This window comes from Thunnus thynnus, chromosome 14 (assembly GCF_963924715.1).
Source record: "Thunnus thynnus chromosome 14, fThuThy2.1, whole genome shotgun sequence".
NCBI lineage: Eukaryota > Metazoa > Chordata > Actinopteri > Scombriformes > Scombridae > Thunnus > Thunnus thynnus.
The window spans coordinates 2,171,802-2,192,361 of NC_089530.1; the positions used below are offsets into that span (position 1 = coordinate 2,171,802).

The 20,560-nt window shown below is 39.0% G+C and overlaps 1 protein-coding gene across 3 annotated transcripts in view; it reads right to left on the reverse strand.

The window, feature by feature from the left end:
- Positions 1-481: 481 nt before the first annotated feature.
- The window catches only part of hspa12a (heat shock protein 12A), a 58,319-nt gene continuing 38,240 nt past the window's right edge, over positions 482-20,560 (reverse strand). For 2 of the 3 annotated variants that reach the window (XM_067609297.1, XM_067609296.1), the window contains exons 8-12: positions 14,009-14,095; positions 12,763-12,867; positions 12,397-12,655; positions 8,647-8,750; positions 482-6,243 (exon numbers count right to left, since the gene is read on the reverse strand). In XM_067609297.1, the coding sequence (XP_067465398.1) occupies positions 5,612-6,243; positions 8,647-8,750; positions 12,397-12,655; positions 12,763-12,867; positions 14,009-14,095 (1,187 nt within the window). In that variant the 3' untranslated portion in view covers positions 482-5,611. The remainder of the gene's footprint in view (positions 6,244-8,646; positions 8,751-12,396; positions 12,656-12,762; positions 12,868-14,008; positions 14,096-20,560) is intronic. The other variant, XM_067609298.1, reaches the window with a different exon arrangement.

Here is a 20,560-nt window from a genome sequence, read left to right on the forward strand (position 1 = left end):
GGTTGCATACTGGATCACGACTGGCTCTTAACTAGTTGTGATGTCACAAATAATTCTTGTATTCTTGTGTTAAACTGAGATTTAAGGTGAGCACAGAGAAACTTTCCTCCTTCAGCAGATGAATGTGAAAACTAACTGCACAAACTCAAGACTGAAGGAACAAGAAGAAAAGCACATTTGTGACTGGAGGGGGACATTAAGGATTAAGTATTCCTTCATGATTGAAACAATTCTCAATTCTACTTCTTATGAAGAGTTGACATTTTCGACATATACAGTTTCCAGAGGACAGCGGTCTGCATGTTGTGAAATACATTTTATACTTTTCAAGACTTTATTTTTGGTGTCTAGTCTTTTATTTTCTGGGGGAGAGGGGAGATGGACTCATGACCTCAGTATTTCTGAAATAGTGGCAGAGTGAAAGTAAAACACCAATTACCAATTAGAAAGATAATTAGCAGAAAAACACCACACAAATGACTGTTCTTTGAAATACACATACATTTTTATTGGTGACAGTCTGACAGTGAATACCTGGCATTGATCAAAATACACCCATTACTGTGTGAAAATTGCAAGAGAACAAGACATTTAAGTAACTCAAGATAAAAACAAACTAAAAAAAACAAAAAAAACAAAAAAAAAAACTCCTTAGCATCATCAATAAAGGACTAAAAGAACAATGTGTACACTGTGTTGCGTTCCAGAGTGGCTGAGATGATCATAACTACAAGCTCAATCATTTTAGCTGTAAAATTTTCTGTCTTTACTGTATATTCTAGATAGTATTAAGCAGATACTTTTTACATGATGCAAGCTGGTTAAACTGCTACCTCAAATCACATCCACTGAACCACTTCAGACTGATCAACCAAGAATTTGCTTGACACCTCAGCTGAAACATCGAATGCTGCCTCACACACCAAGAATAGAAAGCTAATGTTGGCTAAACATGTCTTCATATCATTTTTATTAATGCTTTATGTATAAAGCCGCTACATAACTGTATCCTGTGCGTCACATTATACTGAAGGTTGCACAAAATACATTGTAATTATCTACCCAATAGGAACAATAGGAACATGGTGTAATTAAATCCTTCTGCTCCATATTCAACCTGTGTGAGTACAGAGATGTGCAGAGGAAATAAAAGGTTATTAGGTTAGTCATCAGTTAAGTATGTGAAGTGCTGCCCTGCAATAGTAGTTATGAGCTGCCGTCAGTTATGAGCATTAACGTCAGCTACATTAGCTCAGAAAGAAGCAGGGCTCTACACACAGCCCAGCCATTCTCCAACACTTTAACAAGGCTGAGGAGGGCGCATCTTCTTCCAAAAAACTATCATCATCATCATCATCATCATCGTCATCATCAGCATCATCATCAGTGGTAAACCTTGATTTTGTGTATTAGTAATAGCAATCAACTTGTTGATGGTCATTCCTACGTGACACATGCGAAACGTGCATTGCAGAGCGAGTGCCAAGGACAGCCGAGGGCACTGAAGCTTGTGCGACTTTATACATTGACACTGAAAAGCGAGACAAGCCTTGATTCACAGTTCAAATAAAGAATCTAAGAAAATGGCTTTCAAAACTGGCTATAAGTTCTGATTATTAAGATATAAAGATCCTGGAAACACTATAGCACACACTTACTTATATATCTGTGGGGGTTGTTGATCAATACCGATGACTCAACAATGACTTGGCTTTTTTCTTGATCTAAACGAGCAAACGAACGTCAGAAGGTTTATTGTCCTTCCAGTTTTTATCATAGTGATATGTTGCCTCTTTATGGTATGTTTTCATGTCTACCCTGCGCTAATCAGCTTAGCGTAGGGACTTGTGGAAAGTCTTGTAAATACTATCCGCCTTCTTGAGTTGTATTAGGATGATCTGACATTGTGGTCAGGAATGTGACTGCCACAGCAGGCGGGAAGCACAGCATTCTGTATGAAATAACTGGAACAAGCTAACGTGCTGAAGCATGTGTAAGGGCTAGACAACTCCAGCATTTATAACAGCAACATTTCAGCCAAAATTAGTTAATTTGAATGGAATTGGTGGATTCACCTGAAGAGACAAAGTACATTTGTGCAGTACTTCCATGTTTAGTTCAACTCTGGTGAACTCTGAAGGCCTCGGTATGTTTCAAACAAAATGCTTTTTTAGATCATCGAACAGCATTTTGCGTAACTTTCCGAAACAGACAATTCGAAAATCATACTAACATTGCGCAGCAATTATTTCAGTCACAACACCAACGCCTTGAATGAACGTCTGCCCCCGAGACTGAGGAGGCAGTGGCCTAGTTAGTTTGAAGCATAGTGAGGTCTTGACACTTGAATAAGCGCTGGTGGCCTTTACCAAACCGTATTGACAGCGCTGACCTTCAAAGGAACAAATTTTCGACTCCTAAATGAAGGAAGCTATAATATTAACTGTGTTGCACGATATGTTAAGTATTCACTCTCTATTCCAGCAGCACCTATTTTGCTAGGACGCACCGATTATTTTCACTGTGCCACTTCCTGCTGTCACCAGGGACTAAAGTTGCAGTTTCTCCTGGCTGTCAGTAGTGGTTGATTAAGAGAATTCACAGTAATGTCCCTTTAACTCAACCTGTGAAGTTTTCACGAGCATGTTAGACAAACTTGTAGAACATTCAGATGTTATGAATTTACCATCAGTGTGCTGCTCAGTGATTACGTCTGAAGACACACTGACATGTAAGGCTAGATACATCATGGGGAGAATGAAGGAATGCACTGTATGCTCTGATGGGGTGAGTGAATCTCGACATCACATTATACATACTAGGCACTCTTAATTAAGACTTGAAAACTTTTCTTAATTATCTGGAGAATGTGGCTTTCACTTGTATGGTTATTGCTGACTATGCTTCAGTCTTTAACACAGAAATAACACTTTCTGCTGAATTCAATGCCATAAGTTCTTATCAGTGTTTATCCAATGAATATGTAATGTCATATTATTATGGAATCACTACAGAACTTGTACTGTGAGAAGGATGATTTTAAAAGGGGACAGGACACATTCAGAGACTGCTACCATTTTAAAAACTAACTGACAGTAGACAGACTTGTTTATTGAAATGTTTTTTAAGGACGGAGGTATTCAAGTTTCTTTTGTGATTGCAAAATAAAGTAACAGGCAGGCGACACATCCAATCTCTCACTTTGAATGAACACAGCAATCAAACCTGCCTCGGCCTCTCATGCTATGGCTGGTGAGAGAAAAAATGTTGAGAGATGTCCATGTGAAAGCATGTGTACACACACAACCGCACAACCACACACACACACACGCGCGCGCCCATGCACACAAACACACATACTCTTGGCTCTAAAGCTGCTGAAACAATGCTAAAAATCTGTACAATATTTAAATACTGTATTTACAGAAATAAACACACTTCATTGTTTGTCTCAACTGGCCTGCACCTTTGTGCAGAATCACACCTGGATTTAAAATATTCAAGTGGGAAAGTGGCATTTTGTCCACATGTAATAATCTGAAGCATAAACAAATAAAGGCAGCAATTAATTAAGCGCATTTGATGGCTGTACTTGCTTTTCAGATCGTTTCACATTCTTGGATTCAGATTTAACTGTGGATCATCTTTAAGGAACAATCTGGTGGTTTTGCATGATTTGGCGCATTGATTAATATCTGATATACTTGACATTATTGCTAGCCATTCTTCAAAGCATGCCATCAGTGTTTAGACTGATTTGCTATCTTCCAAGCTAAGGCTCTGAATCAAAATGTGTTACATTTACAGAACCATATGGAGCTAGTAAGGCTAACAGCAAATTGTTATGAACAAGCTAAAAACTAAGCTAACTGTATGCAACTATTTAGCCTAATTAGCCACATATCTTCACGCAACACTAATCAATATTTCTGTATTAACAAAGGATCAAATATGTGTAATGTGAAAGGAGTTGTTCATAGAGATGAACCCACAGAGAACTGTCATTTGATTCTCCGGTTCCTCTCAGCTCAGAGGGTTTTAGCATTTTTCAGGTCATTGTTTTGGTTTTACAGCCCGCAATTTTACTGATTGGTTCAGTCTGGTGCAGTCTTACTGCTCTCATCAACCAAGCAGGCAGCTGTTTAAACAAAAAAACTCTAAAAACCCACTGTACACTACCCTTCCAGCACCAAACAGCAGACAGATAGCATTAGTGGCTAGCTAGTGAACACAGTGGAGGATTTAGCAGCTAAAGAACCAGATATTTTTTTCAGGAGTTGGTGGAGACCAAATCAGAGCTGAAAGAGAATGTTGGTCTTACATTCAATAGTTTGACACAAATGCGGCTCCAAATGAATGCTAATAGTCAATTGTTGCATAACAATCATTAACAACATTAACATATTAGATATATCAACTTCATAATTGATTGAATTGAAAAGTGATAATATGTTAGTGTTGTGTTGCTTGTTTCACTGTACCCAGAGCCAGCTGCTGGCCTACCCATAGTCAGAATGTTTCACACAGATATCCACAGCTTGTAAGGTTAATAGCCAATTATTATGAACAAGCTAAAAGCATAAGCTAACTGTATGTAACTGTTTAGCCTAGTTCTTGTAGACTTTGAAACTGAGACCAAAAAACTAAATCAATTAAATGCTAACTTCATTGGATTACCATTACTAGTGACTGTCTAGAACATAGAAACTCAATCTAAAATCATATGCTGTTTTGAAAAATGGTTGGTAGCACAATTAATGAAGTATACACAATTAATAATCAAAGGTCTGAATGATGCAAATCCACCAGTACAATCCTCATAACTGTAGTGAAGTGGAACTGTATGTTGTTTTTGGAGAACATGAACTTAGTGAATACTTGCCAACAAAGCTATATGGCATTTAATTCTATCCTTCTGAGCTTTTATAACACAAAACTGTTTTGTAGTGCACATATACCGTATGGAACAACTAGACATTGCATAAATCAGCATCATTAATGATCTGCTGTAATCTGGTTGAAAGCATTAAAGAAGCTAAATAGTGTAAAGACATACTCTGAATGTCTATCCACCATGTTTGTGTTGTTATATGATACTGTATGTCTGTTTTTTCCTGGCTTTCCTCTGAATGCTCAGAGCTAAGATTTGAAAAGCTGTAATACATTATGGCTGAGAAGTGATGAAGCATCAACAGTGAATGAGCCTTTATCTTTCCTGTCAGGAGCTTTTAAACCCAACTCAACAAAGCTATAGCCTCAGCATAGGGTATATGGGTTTGTGGTGTGTGGACACTATGTAGTGAAGTGACTGACAGACCTAAAACACAACGCACTCACCCAGGCTGTCTTTTCCTTTTCCATATTGTAACATGAATTCTACAGTTGAATGTCAGCCTGATTAAGGTGAAGTTGAACACTTTCACACAAACCGTCTAACATCCATGCTAAACTGTGAGTGACTGAGTTTTGAGATTCATTAACTTTAACTGCCTTCCAGTAAATATCCCCAGCTTGTTGTGTGTGTGTGTTTCTTTGTGTATGTGTGTAAGCTGTATATTTCAATTTCCATTGCTTCCTACAATTCTGTAACATTATCTCTCTTGTTCTCTACTTAATGGCTTAGGAAGTCAATGCTAGCTTTGACGGTGCGTCCAGTAGACACATCCACTGCCATGGCACGAATCTCTGTGTCACCAAACTGCATGAGTGTCTGGATCTCGCGGCGCGGTGCCGTGCTTTCCGTTCCACTCACATCCAAGCGAAGTGTCCCACACTTCTTGACGCCATGCTCACTGATGAACCCCACATTCTCCTTCTCAGAGCAGTAGACGTGGATGACAATAACCTGCTGGGAGGGCTTGGCCGGCGTGTAGCTCCGCTTCACCATCTCACCCAACGCTACAGACTGGTCGGCAGAGATGAAGGTGTCAAAGACGTCAGTGCACCAGCGTGTGCCATCCTTCACTAGCAGCTTCTCTGGCGGGTGCTTGCCCTCCACGAAGCGATTGAGGACGCCTACACCGTATGTGAGGGGTGAGCGGCGGACTTTAATGATACTGGGGTCCAGGCCGAACAGCACGGCGCCTTTCAGGATGGTGAGGCCTACATCATGGGGGATGATGATGCGGCTGCGGCCCTGGAGCATGTTCTGGACAGCTTGCTGTAGCAGAGGTGACTCAGCAAAACCTCCCACTAAGAAGAGGAACTTAATGTCGCTCACCTCTGGCTTATCAAAGAGCTCAGCTAGAGGAGAAAAACAGAATCTGAATGAACAAAACAACCTTGTAAAAACAACATTTACAAGAAAGAGTACATACAGTATACTATGATTTATGGACAGACTTGGACTAGCTGCTTCCAGGTTGCAGGGGGAACCAGCTAGCCCAACTATGTCCAAAGTTCAAAAATACACCCACCAACACCTCCAAAGCTCAATAATTAAAATGTTGTTGAATCCATACACCAATAAAAATGTAAAGAACAGCAGTTTGTGGTTTTGGGGGTGTTACATGCTGGAACTTTTTCCTAGAAAAACAAGAGTTTATCTGTCCAAGTGTCTCCAGATTACCAGATGTGGTCAGTGAGGTTTTGGTTGAGGTCTCGGTACAGGCACGATGATTCCAGACTTGGCAACCTCACTTTGGCAACAAGACTAAAGGAACTGCAGACAGTCACTGCACCTGACCATTGTTCATCAACAAATACTGTAGTTCCAGCACTTACTATAACTCCCCCATAAACTAGAAATCATCACTTTTACATTTCTGTTTGTGTACAGATTAAACAAATAAGATATAGGGCCCTATTTTAACAAGCTAAAGCACACGGTCTGAAGCGCATGGCGCAAGTGCATTTAGGGTGTGTCCAAATCCACTTTTGCTATTTTAACGATGGAAAAATGGTCAATGCGCCAGGCGCATGGTTCAAAGGGGTTGTCCATAGTCTCCTAATTAATCATGGGTGTGTTTTGGGCGTAGCATGCAATTAATCAGTCAGAGTGTCATCTCCCATTCCCTTTAAAAGCCAGGTGTGCTTGCACCTTGGCGGATTGCTATTATGATGGAGCATTTGCCAAGTAGTAAGAAGGAATGCCTCTCTGCAGAGGAAACGGATCTGCTCATGCCCAAAGTGAAAATGCATGATCCATAACGAGCACACTGGCTCCTGCTGCTCCTGGACCCTCCCGGGGCCCCAGACCACCAGTTTAAGATCCTGTTCATTAATTTGTTGCAAATGTATTTTCGTTTGATTTTTGATGGGCACAAGTGCAATTGCTATTTAAACAACTTGGACGCTGGATGGGAAAATGACAACTGCGTCGGTCTTGAACTAACAAAGATAATTGGGTCCATTATGTTAACTAGTGAAGAGGTGCTGATAGGTGTACTTTTTTACTATGGACAGACAAAGGCTTGCTAGTCTTTATGCTAAGCTAGCAACATCCTGACTCCAGCCCTGTACTTAACACATAGACATGAGATTAATATCTATCTGAACATTGCAGTCTCAGACTGAAAGAGAATAAGCGTATTTACCAAAATGTAGAACTATTCTTTTGATAGAGTTCAGAGAATTCCACTAACTAAGTTGTTATGAGACTGTCAGCATTGGTTCTAGAAAGATGTTGTTACTTTGTCTGCTGTTTCTCCTCTGTGCGCTGCATTTTACTTAAGAAGCTGCTGGTCCACTCATGAACACATCATAAATCTGTACAGCACATGTAACTTTGTGCACATTTCCTGCTACATTTCCTGTTACATTCCTTCTCTGAACAGACTGATTTTATCAGTTTTAAGTTACTGACCTCATAAAAGAAAGCCAAACGAGTCACAAACATATTTTACAATCTGAGCAAACCAGTTAGATTCCAGTCCCAAAACCAGTTCGTGCTAAAGTAATGTGACCTAGTTTCCTTTGGTTAAGGAAACTATGAATTATGTATTTTGGCTGGTTTTCGAGAGAGCCCAACCCTCTTCATCAGAAAACTGAGTAACAAAAAAACATTCCTCAGAGTGACAGGGGTTCAAATTGGTACTGTGCTCGATTGAGGTTGTTTGTACCTACAGTCCTTTATGTTAACTGTGAAATTTAGTACTTTATATGATATACAGTGTATGATATAGTTTTCCACAAGTTTGACTGTGATTTTTTTTCCATTTCAGTATTTCTTCCTTAACCCTCGTCCACTCTCAAAAAAGTTCTCACTTAATTTGACATACAAGTTTAGAAGCTCAGAAAAATATTGTGCCAAACTAGACATAACTTTATTAGTGCCTCAAGCTTATTTTACACAGTCTGTTTCAACTAGCCTATATCATCTTTATGTCACAGAATGCTAAACTTTTATTTATATGCTATGCTGATGATACACAGCTATATTTGTCCATCAGACATGATGATCTCAGCAAACTAACTGACTTAAAGGACTGCCTGGACTCTATGGGAAGATGGATGTTCCAAAACATTACCAATTTAAATGAGGATTGAACAGATGTCCGTATTATTGTCCCCAAGAGTGCTCAAAAAAACTTAACTTCAGTATGTCGAGCACCGTGTCATATGCAGCTACAGGACCTGTACCACATTGGGAATGTCACGGTGAGATATGTATGGGTTGAGGTGTAGAAGAAATGGAGTGTAGCTTACTGAGGTGCTGGATGATGTGGTCTATGGTGGGCTTGAAGAGGGAATTCATAGCATCTGGATTCATCCTCAGCATCCCCTGAGATGACCATTTAACAAAATCCACACTGGAGAGAGGAGAGGAGAGGAGGGGAGGGGAGGGGAGGGGAGGAGAGGAGAGGGAATCAGTTACATGCAGTGTTAAATTACATTGAACTATGATCATCTGTAATTAAAGCAGGGTGATATTGTTAAAATCAACGTAACAATATTAATGAAAATACAGTTCCAATACCGATATACTGTATCACAACATGACAAATGTAAGGCAAATCACATATAGAATACAAATCAAACTGATGTTCAATGCAATTAATTGTGTTTCACTGTTATACATTAAAAGCTGACAAAATTCTTCACTTGTAGTTTTCAGTTACTATTTGCTTAGACTCTTGATAACATAATGTTCCATAATCCATCTGATACTGGACCAACTGACCAACCAACCAACACTGCCATCCCTCAAGCTACACTGCATGGCTTCACTGGGGTTGAAGTGTACAGTGGCTGTAAACAGTGGCCTGCAGTGGCTGGAAATGAGGGTGATGAGAGCAGTGTTGGGCTGGGAAACCCCAAAATAAGTAGCTGAAAGATACAAAAAAGCTATACAGAGCTGAGGGGAAGTGCAGAGATGGTGATAATTCTCTGTGGGTTCATTACTATGAGGAACATCTTTCATACAAAACTTAGTCAGCTGATCCAGGAAAGATTATGGCTGACCCCTCCCACCTCACACATAAACACTCCCCTCCGGCAAGAGGCTGAGGTCTGTCAAGACTAAAACCTCCGGTTCTTCTACAGTTCTTCCCGTCTGCAGCCAGCTTCGTCAACAAGGCCTGGGACCCCCACTGACACTGACTCTATCTCACCCATGGACACTACACATTATAATAATATAAAAACGTCATCATCTGCACACCTGTAAAACCATCACATTGAACAATTGTGTATTACATTAACGCAATTATTTGTAATTTTACATTTGCACATTACATGTGTACTATTTATACTGTTTTACATTGTGAACTTTTACACATCCCCAGTCAATATCTTACAATTCCATATATGTTTTTACTATATTTACCATATTTCAAATTTTAATTGTGATTTTTCATTTCTATACAATAGTTATAGCACCTATCTTTCCTGGTAGTGGTATTTTTCTCTTTACCTTCTATTTTTTGACTGCAATGCACCACAACAACAAGGCAAATTCCTTGTATGCATAAACCTACTTGGCAATAAACTTGTTGTTATAAAAATACCTTCATCAAGAAGGTTGATGTTTTAATCTATTTCCATAAATGAAATGTTTCTTCTCAAGACATACTGTAGATGAAAGCATTTGCCCCTGCCTCTATGGTCCATTCTGCATGCAACATATTGATTCACTTCACTGACAGCAATGGCTGTAACATGAATGGAATAGCCTTGCACAGCCAGTCTACAGATTTATGCCTGGACACAACCACCTTGGGAATCTATGTGGTTAGATAGGATCAGTCAGTAAATATTTATGAAAGGGTGTAGATCCAAATGAAGTATGATTGTACACCTGCACACCTTAAAATGTATTCAGAAAGTGATTTTGTTGGATGGATTAAGAGAAATGTGGTGTGTCCAGATCAGCCACTTATCATATCACTCCATGGCTGATGCAGTGTGTCTAGTGAATCATAAATTCAGAGAGAAACCATAGTATCCATCTACTCTGATCCCATGTGTGTGATTCATGTACAGTATGTTCACATGTGAGTCTCCATGTAAGTGTGTGAGGTTGCTAATGTTGGCTCCTCCCAAGACTTTCCCGCACAATGTGACAGACTGAGCACTTCCAGTTAGGCGTCACAGGAGCCTGGGGGCCATTGGAGGCTCCAGTTACAGCCATATAAATATCTTTTAATGTCCCTCACTGTGGGATTATGAAAATACACACAGACATGAGACAGGGCCATTAAAATCTAGACTCCATGGAGGTCCCACAAGTCAGTCGTTATAGTACTCTAATGGCTGGGAGTGAAAACTTATACCACCGTTAATATTTTGTCTGTCTGCCACTGAGTTCTAATGCTGTATTGTTTTATCAAGTTAGGAGGTTAAGAAAAAATCCAATCTTTCATAGTAAGTAGTGCTGGTCAGGTCACCTTATGAGATACTAGAACATTCTAAAAAGAGGAAGGATAAAAATAAATTGTTTCCTATTTGGCAAGGCCGCACAGAAGTGCAGCATGGATGAGTAAAGGGTTGTTGGCCAAGAAATATTTCCAGCATGTAACATCCTGAAAACAGTTTAAAACAACAAGATAAACATGTTAATAATTGAGCTTTAGAGGTGTTGGTGGGTGTATTTTCAAATTGTTTCCCCCTGCTTCCAGTCTTTATAGTCTTCATGCTGAGCTAGGCTGACTATGTCTTGACTCTAGAGAGATTGATATCTTTTCATCTCACTCTTGGGAGAAAAGGCAAATAAGCAAAGTCATCAATGACAACAGAAGTGTATTTAAGTTAGGGATGTCAATGGTTAACTGTTAATTGCCAAGAATATTTTGACTTGTTATGCATGTCGGTCTATAGGTTAATTTGCATGCACAGTCTGCTAACAGCTAGACAATTACATGCCCACAACATCAGATATTCTTTTTGAATGGATAAATTAAAAATATAATGTAAAACTGACTCCTACATGGAGTGTTGTTTGTAGCCTTAATGTTGCTAGACTAGCGAGTGTCTTTAAGTCTGTTTATAGTGAGTGTGTTAGAGTCAGTCAGCCCTAAAAGTGTTTCGTTAGTCTAGTTCAACCTGCAGGAGTTTGTGAAGGCTTGTGTGATGTGTTTTTCTGCCATGGAGGAAACAAATTCATGGCGAGTGAAAACGAGTCCAAAGCGTCTTCCCACGTCTATACTGCAGAAATGGAAGATTTAAAGCTGCCAAATACCACTGTCACAGATGATAAGGAGCTCAAAAAGACAAACAGGCAGTTGTGCTAACTGCCAGAGAAAATCATTTTTGACCACTTCCAAGAGCCTGGCAGGAGAATGTGAGTAAGTAACTATACTATGATGTAAGTTATATTATTTTTCCAAAAACACTTGTTAGAAAAGGGGGGTTGTCTTATAATCACGGTCGTTGTATATTCAGGCTAATATGGTACTAGCACAATGCTGTACCACATTAAGAATAAGAACTCAGCTGTCATGTCTGAGGGTGGCTCTCAGTCGCAGCCAATGATCACGTCACAGCTAGCCGGGGGGAGAAAGTGTCATGTGTGCTGGTCCGAGGCCATCACCCAGTTAGTGTGCCAAATGATTGAGACCAATATGCTGCCAATCACTCACTCACTCAAGCCCGAGTTCGTTATGCCATTGAGAGGTACTGTGACTAAACGCATTGAAAACACTTTGAGGTGAAGAAGGATGAGCTAAAAGTCAAGCTAACCAGGGCAGACAAGCTAGGTCTGACCACAATTAACCAGTTACTTACTGGTTAATAGGTGTCAGTCTATTGAAAGCAAAATCAACCAAAACTGACATCCCTTATTGACGTGAGGTAAGGTGCAACAGCTCCTGCTCTTCTTCCAGTACTTTTCTATTGTTATTTATTTCTTATTCTGTATTTATGTAATGATCTTTTCATGGCTACCGGTTAATACATATACAACAGGCAGAATGTTTTTATCTGCAGGTCTTTGAGATCCAGACAGCTGACTGCACTCACTTGCTTTTGCGCAGGGCGTGTTCAACACTGTGGCCCCTGAACTTTTTGTAGTAGTCAATGAAGGAGAAGGGCAGGTTAATATTTAGGGGGTTGGTCCTGTCAGGGGCTGCTGCCCTCTTCCGTGACTCAAATGCAATCATCAGGTCCACCCAAGCGGCCGGCCTCTTGATCTTGAATTGGTCGATGAAATCCTGACCAAAGATCTGACACAGCAGCTTCTCAAATTCATAGTCAATCCCGATAGAACCGTAGGGACCACCTGGGAAAAGAGTGGATTGTGATTATGAATAAAAAAAAACAAAAACAAGTTGAGACTCTACGTCTATAAAGCAGACAGAAAAAGTGTTTTGTTATACATCCTTTTACCTGAGGCCTTGTAGAGCTCCTTTAGATGTCCCTCTGGAAGGCGGATCTGATGGACAGTCAGGTCCACTGTTCCTCCGCCACAGTCTACCACCACATAACGGTCACCTGCACAAACATTACACAGAAATTGAAACATAGTGTGCTCAGGCACAAGGCATCTAAAATATTATCAAACAGCATCCTACCCAACAGGACTACTACCTCTATCTACCACAACTCTACTGTTTTTAGGAACATGCTCAAGGGCGGTTGGACCTGACTCGTTGTGACACTTTAGCTTCTTCAAATAAGCCACAGAGAGTACTCCTGACCTAGATTTTCTGTGGCTGTAAGTCAGTGGTGGAGAAAAAAGAAGATAGTGAGGCCAAGTGGAGAAGCAACGAAAGAATAAATATTGGATGAGGTAACGAGTGGGATTCAGGATTGTCTTTGACAAAGAGCTGAACTGTCAGTTTGGATTTGGGATGCTTCACAAAGTAAAATACAACCAAGTTCACATTTTAAAGAAGGTGGGTGACTCTACTAAAGACATTAAAAATGTACAAGTAATTTGTTATTGTTAATATAACACATTTTGTCACTCAACACTAGTGTTATCTAGCCATGCAGGTAGTTTTGTATTTCCTGTTAATCATCTTATGACTCCACAGAGCCATCTTGCAACCCCTCAGGTGGTCCCGACCCTCAGGTTTGAAGTCACTGTCAGAGAGAGTATTTCTTCAGTAGAAATAGTTCCAATGAAAACTGTTTACAGTGACATCTGCGGATTTTCCAGAGTAAAGGGGTGACTGTTTCTGGAAACACAAGCTGCAGTTGAATTTTTCAAACGTTATTTTTTAACCCCTTACTCACCAAAAACAAAACTCCATTCACCTCCATTCACCAGAAAAATGTTTTTGTAATTGAGCTGACCCTTTGATGGGCTAATCAAGGTATCACCAAGTATCACATGTCATTGATTAATATTGTATATACTGTAGTTTATATAAGTATTTTGATACAACAATGACAACAAAATGATTGTGTTCCAAAATCATATGATGGAAAAAATAATAAAATAAAAAAACAAACAAAACTCACGCTATTTAATTAGATCTATCACTATAAAAATCTAACATCTAGTATCTAATATCCAATATCTAATATTACAGACGGCAGCAACAGAAACAGCAAGAGCAGTTACCCTAGAGGAAGAGAGAGGAAGAGAAAATCATAACAGATGAGTAAAAGAGGAGAGAGACTCTACCTTCTTCCAGCTCCGACCAAAGCTCCCCTATGACATTTTCCACCAAAAAGGTGCGACTCTGCCGGTTGCGCCGAACATGCTCCTTAGCTGGTTGTTAACAGAGAGAGAATGTTCTGGTGAGTGTGATAAAGGCGTGAAGCTCTGCTGTGTGAAGCTGTGAGGTTTGTATAGTGTGTAAGGCAAGCAGCAGGCTAAGATGCATGTATGTCCACACTGTGTGCAAGCTCATCAAGTCTGATGCAAGAAGAGCTGACTTCGAGTCAGTAATAAATAGATTATTTGCCTCTTCGGTAGAAAAGTATATACTGTTGCATTCGCAGCCTAACAGGGTAACTCACCAGTCATGTTGCTCACAGTGTGAACATGCAGTGAAGGTGATGTGTTTTAGAGTATGAGACAGAACATCAAGTTCACCAGTCCATGTGGTAACACCGGCATGTACTGCCACTGTAAACATGAGTCAAAAACCTAGTCTGTGATGTTTTCTTTCATTTTATTATGTTTTATCAAACCTTAATTAAAGCATGTGAGTCTCATTGAAATTATACATCTGACTCTCAAAGATCTAAACAAAAACAGATCCATTTTGGAAATAAGATGAAATTAACATGTAATAAAAGTCTTCACTATTAGTGTGTTAAATCCAGATCAGTTTATACAGATTAACTCAGCAGGTTCATAATTCTACATTCATATTCCATGAAAGTGATGGGAAAATTTTCACCTTGACACTTGTAAGTTTAAAGGACCAGTGCGTAGGATTTAGTGGCATCTAGTGGTGAGTTTGCAGATTGCAACAAACTAAATACCCCTCCCCTCACCCTCCCCTTCCAAGCTTGTAGGAGGACCTACGGTGGCTCGCAATAAATGCAAAAGGCCCTCTCTAGAGCCAGTGTTTGGTTTGTCCATTCTTGGCTACTGTAGAAACATGGCTGTGCAACATGGCGGGCTCCGTGGAAGAGGACCCACTCCCTGTGTGGATATAAAGGGCTCATTCTATGGTAATGAAAACACAACAATTCTTATTTTCATGGGATTATACACTAATTAAAACACACTTATGAATATTACATTCCATTTCTGCCAAGTCCATTCCGCTAGATGCCACTAAATCTTACATACTGGACTTTTAAAAACTTGTAGTGGTTTGGTCTGATATATTATTATATATAGAGAAAAACACTTCTTAGATTGTTAAAAAGAACAATAATTATAATGTTTTTACATAGGTTATTTGAACTAAAAGAACATAAAAATCATTACAAACAGATGGATGTATTTGCTCCTCTTCTCCTAACTGTTCTTTCCCTCCATATAACTCCATGTATAACTCCTTTCCAGCTATGGAGGTGTAATGATATTGAAAATATTCAGTCACTCTTTATAGATGAAATATTGGAGCAGTTACGTACTATTATCAGTTCACAGTCTAATTTTTTGAGGTCCGTAGTTTTGTTAAATATACATTTTTATCCTTTGCGTTAACTGTATTGGAAGCCTACAGCTCCCCAGTCACACACAAGTCAACTTAAATTAGAGAAGCAGGTATGTGCTTCATGATTCCCCTGAAAAATTCAATCATTTATCACTATCAATACCTCCACCACAACACTGTATTATTGTTGATTTCTATCTATCTTGCCAGTAGCAATAATAACAATACAAAGGTCTGTCTTTTTTATGTCTCATCTGTCTGTCTGTGTGTCATGTTGCTCTTTGGTATTGGTATGTTCAAAAACCAACACAAAGAGTGAAGAAAATATTTACCGAAAAAAAAAAAAATCACTCTAGTAACCACAGTCTGCTACTCCCTGCTATCCAGCGTGTTGGAGAGTGAAGCCATGTGACCTGTGCTTGACTGCTTCTAGCAGGAAGATCTGGCAGAAGTAAATGTCAAATGGACATTTCCTCCTACACAGAGGAAACAATACAGAGAAGGAAAGAGGGCTCTCCAACACTCATTAGCTTTGCAGAGGGCATGAGAGAGGTCTACACTTAACATTACGTCAGCCTAACATTCCAGGAACTTCATATTTATATAATACTTCTGTTTGTATTCCAAAATATTACCTTAAATCTGAATCATTCTAATAAAACATCTGCCACTACAAAAATTAAAGCCTACAAAATTTACATATGCAGTAAAATGTACAATCAGGAAGGAAATGACTCCTTAATAGGAAATATTAAATGACAGAAGTATCATTTGTGGTGATAAGTATCAGATAGAGGGTGCTTCAGTGAGAATGGTCGTTATGGGAAAGTCAAATGGAAACAACACCAGTAGGGTTCAAAGTTGAATTACCTCACAACTCCTACAGACCTGAGCTGGGGAACACTGACACATAGCTTCACTCATTGTAGCATTTTCAGCATATAGGAAAGATTTAATTCAAACACCTCTGACTGTATTATAAGCTGCCCTCGGGATCTTAACACAGCTAAAACTGGCCATCACCAACCATTACCAGGTATGTGAAGTAAACTCATAATATAGCATGTGTTTTAAAGGTGTAGTGTGTATAATTTAGTGGCATCTAGTGGAATGACCTTGGCAGAAATGGGATATAATATTCATAAGTATGTTTTAATTAGTGTATAATCACCTGATAATAAGAATTGTTGTGTTTTCGTTACCTTAGAATGAGCTCTTTATATCTACACAGGGAGCGGGTCCTCTTCCACAGAGGCCACCATGTTGCACCATCATGTTTTTACAGTAGCCCAGAACGGACAAACAAAACACTGGCTCTAGAAAGGGCTTTCGTGCTTTTCGCAAGCTTTGTGGCCACCGTAGGTTCTCTTACACATTTGGAAGGGGAGGTGGAGGGGAGGGGTATTCAGTTGGTTTCAATCTGCAACCTCACCACTAGATGCCACTAAATCCTACACACCGGTCCTTTAAAAAGATATCTATGGCCTATTGCTGTGGCTGGACATGGAATATGAAAGGGGTTAACTGGCAAGAAGTGTTTGTTTTCATCTCATGTTTTTAAGCAAAACCAGTATGACAGCCAACTGGTGTACAGGTGTAAAGTATGGCCTGATGGTGGTGTTACAGGAAAGTCATCCTCTGGAGACTATTCATGTCTACGCTATTTTTATGGCAATCTGGCCTGTAGAGAACTCTCACTCTGGACAAAAGTGCAGCATGGACAGAAGGATTAACCAGCCAACATCACCAATATTACAATACAAAACATCTCAGAAAAAGAATTTCATTATTGTTATTTATGTCATAAGCATACTTTGATTTTATGTGTCTGTAATCATGGTCACGTGCAATCTAATTCCTCTTACATAGATTATACTGTAGCTATGCTCTATAAACGTATTCATGTTAAGTTAAATGTATTATTAAAGTACAGTAATGTTGTTGAGGATGGTACACAACAAATCAAATAAATCAGTTTTGAGAATCAGTGAAGACACAAGCAGCAAATCAATCAAAGGTAAAAGAACAGAGATCTGAAGACGTCAATTGGTAAAGCAATGCACAGTCTAAGGGCCCAGCAACACAGGACTCATTTGGTCAGATGACCAGAGAGACCAGGAGGAAATGTGGAGGTGCAGGAGGACAGAAATGTGACAAGGGCTCAATCATAGAGGACCTTGTACACTTTGAATAAAATCTACATGGCTACTCTCTGACATGCTTGGAGCCAGTAAAGGGATGCCAGGACAGGGACAATATGCTCTCTATGAGCCAGTTTCCACCTCAGGAAATTTCACAGGAACGCAGGAACCTTTCAACCAGCAGAACCAGAATTTAAATTTAGTTCTTCAGTGTCAAAAAAGCCCCGATCTGGGAGTAGTACTTCCTGCTGACCCTGGAACTCTCAGGGAGGAGTTTGAAGGAAAGAACATCACTGACTGGTCGAAGACAAACCTTGTGGCTGCTGTAGAGTTTAAGTCACACACCACTGGCTCAATATTAGGATGAGCAACAGACATTTCTTGTAGTATTGCATGTAATCCTTTTGATCTTTTAACATTATACTTCTGGTATTGATTATGAATGCTTCCTGACTATTTTTCAAATGTATTTTTTATTCATTTTTGCACTATTTTGTCTCATCTTCATTCAAACAGGAATGTGCAAAAGGCAATCTTAGTTCCTGCTTTAGTTCTTCGGTTTAGTTCCTGAGGCTGCATGGTTATTGGAAGTATTTGGTTGAAAAGGCGCATATTTCTGGTATTAATATGGAGTCATACAGCATGATGTTCCAGGTGTAAAGGGACTTGAGGACCATGAAAGAGGAGGGAGAGTCTGATACTGGATTGTTCAGAGAATGGAGAAACTCTAAAGGTCTGACTCATAAAATCCTGGCATCATAAGAAGGAGCTGGCGGCAGTTCACTATCTGGGGGACTTCACTTGCATTTGACTGCATTGTCTGCTGTGCACTGTATGGTCCACTTTAATACATTCTATTGATAGAGTAGGAAATAGATTCAAGCCTTCTAAATCTTACAATCTACTGCAAAACCTGCCTCCTTGAGCCTTTGCAAAATAACAAAAATCCAGAATGTAGTACAGCAGTAGAACAAAGTGTCTAGCTGTACACTCTATACCACCCTCAGTGTTTAATCAGTATTAATAATAATCTGTATTAATCAGACAATGAAAATGTTTCTTTTCAGGATTTGTCCTGGCTTTCTGAAGAAGTGACCCACTCTTCATCAGACAGCATGTTCCATGTTTTACTACATTTAACTTTGTCTTGTGTTCTTCATCTTTTTCTGATTTTCAATCAAATATCAAGATTGAAGTAAATGGATCACTTGTTGAGTAAAATGGTTGATGGTTTTAAATCTGAAAGAGCTATGATATACAACATTTAATTTATGGAAGGACAAATAAAAGTTAATTTGTCTGACATGTTTTAAACATGAGATTAATGCATCTTACCAAACCCATGTACTATTACAGTAATTCACATTGAAACATCCTAATAAATCTGGAGTCTGTTAGTGTCTATACGATTCGCATGGAAGTGCTTTTCCAAGGAAACACCTTCAGATGCTCTTTTTACACAGCTGTTTATTGTGGATAACCAAAAACTGAGCTGTTGAAATTAATAAAACAGTTTTTATTTGCATATAGGTGAGTGAGTGATATACAGTTTTGTGACAGATCCTTACAGTGAATATTAGACCAAAAGCAACCTTCTAAACCCTCGTTTTATAAGATGGGTAAAGAACAAAAACAAACCCAAATGATGAAAGGTGAAAGACTTGTGAAGAAAGGAAAGGGCGAGCAGGCATTTGCTGTTGCTGCTTTATTTGCTGGTAAATAACAGCTTTCCATTCAGCTCTGAAACATTTTTTCTGTGGTATGTTCTTGCATTGCCAATTTTTCAGTGGAAGAATAATGATATTATTACTAGAAATGTAGTAACTGTCCATAATGTAACATGGTTTATTATAGTTTATAAATAACCATGTGATAACCTGGACCTTGCTAATATGATGCATTTCCATGTGTTAAAGGAAAAGATCAACATTTTGGGAAATTAACTTATTCAGTTTCTTTCCAACAGTGAGTTGAGAAGATTGATATCAATCTCTGTCCTTAAGGTACAGAGCTGGAATCAGGATGTGGTTAGCTTAGCTTAGCATTAAGACTGGAAGCAGTTTAATCTGTACACAGAGAGAAATTAAAAATAACAAATTGTAGTTTTTGGGAGAGTCATATGCTGGAACTACAGTATTTCTTGATGAACAACAGTGTATCCATCCACAGGTTACACAAAGGAGATCAATCATGTTAATCAGTGAGCTTTATAGGTGTTGCTGGAGGGTTGGTTGGAATTTTGAACAGAGCCATCCTAGCTGTTTTCCCCTGCTTCATGCTAAGCTAAGCTAACTACACAGGTTTATTATCCATCTGAACATCTCACTCTGAGAAAGAAAGAAATAAGTGCATTTTCAGAATTGTTGGCCTATATCTTTAACAGATACCTACTATTAATATACTGACTTTCCTATATTAGCATAATGGTCATATTACCAGGTTTCACTTTGGGTCAGTTGTTGAAATTTGCATGTGATGAATTTTAACTGTAATTATATAATTATTACAGTTTTGGAAAATGAGTTTTTCAAGTTTCTTAAGTAATGTTACAAACTTTTATCAAACAAATTGTATGTTGCTAACCAGTTTATTAAACAAAGAACTGCACCTTAATCTTATGTTGGTGTTCATAATGTTCATGGGAAGTTATTGCATTAGTATCTGACAACTGGTGTAATGTAAAAGATACACACTCTGATTTTGTTACAGTGTCCAGATTTCTACCCAGCTCCTTCCCAGAGATGTGAATAATTCATTATTGAACTTCCCAGCCTCCTAGGTGTTTGTGTGTGTGTGGGGGATAGAATTTCAGAGTGAATACAAGGGCTTTAATGGAAAAGAAGCAAAAGCAAGTTGAAACGTGATGACTGGACATAAATAAAAAGTCAATGTGCCTTTAAACCCTCATGTATTTTGTGTCTGAATTTAAAATGAAAGCACGTTTACCATGACCTGGAGAAACTATGGAAGAAACAA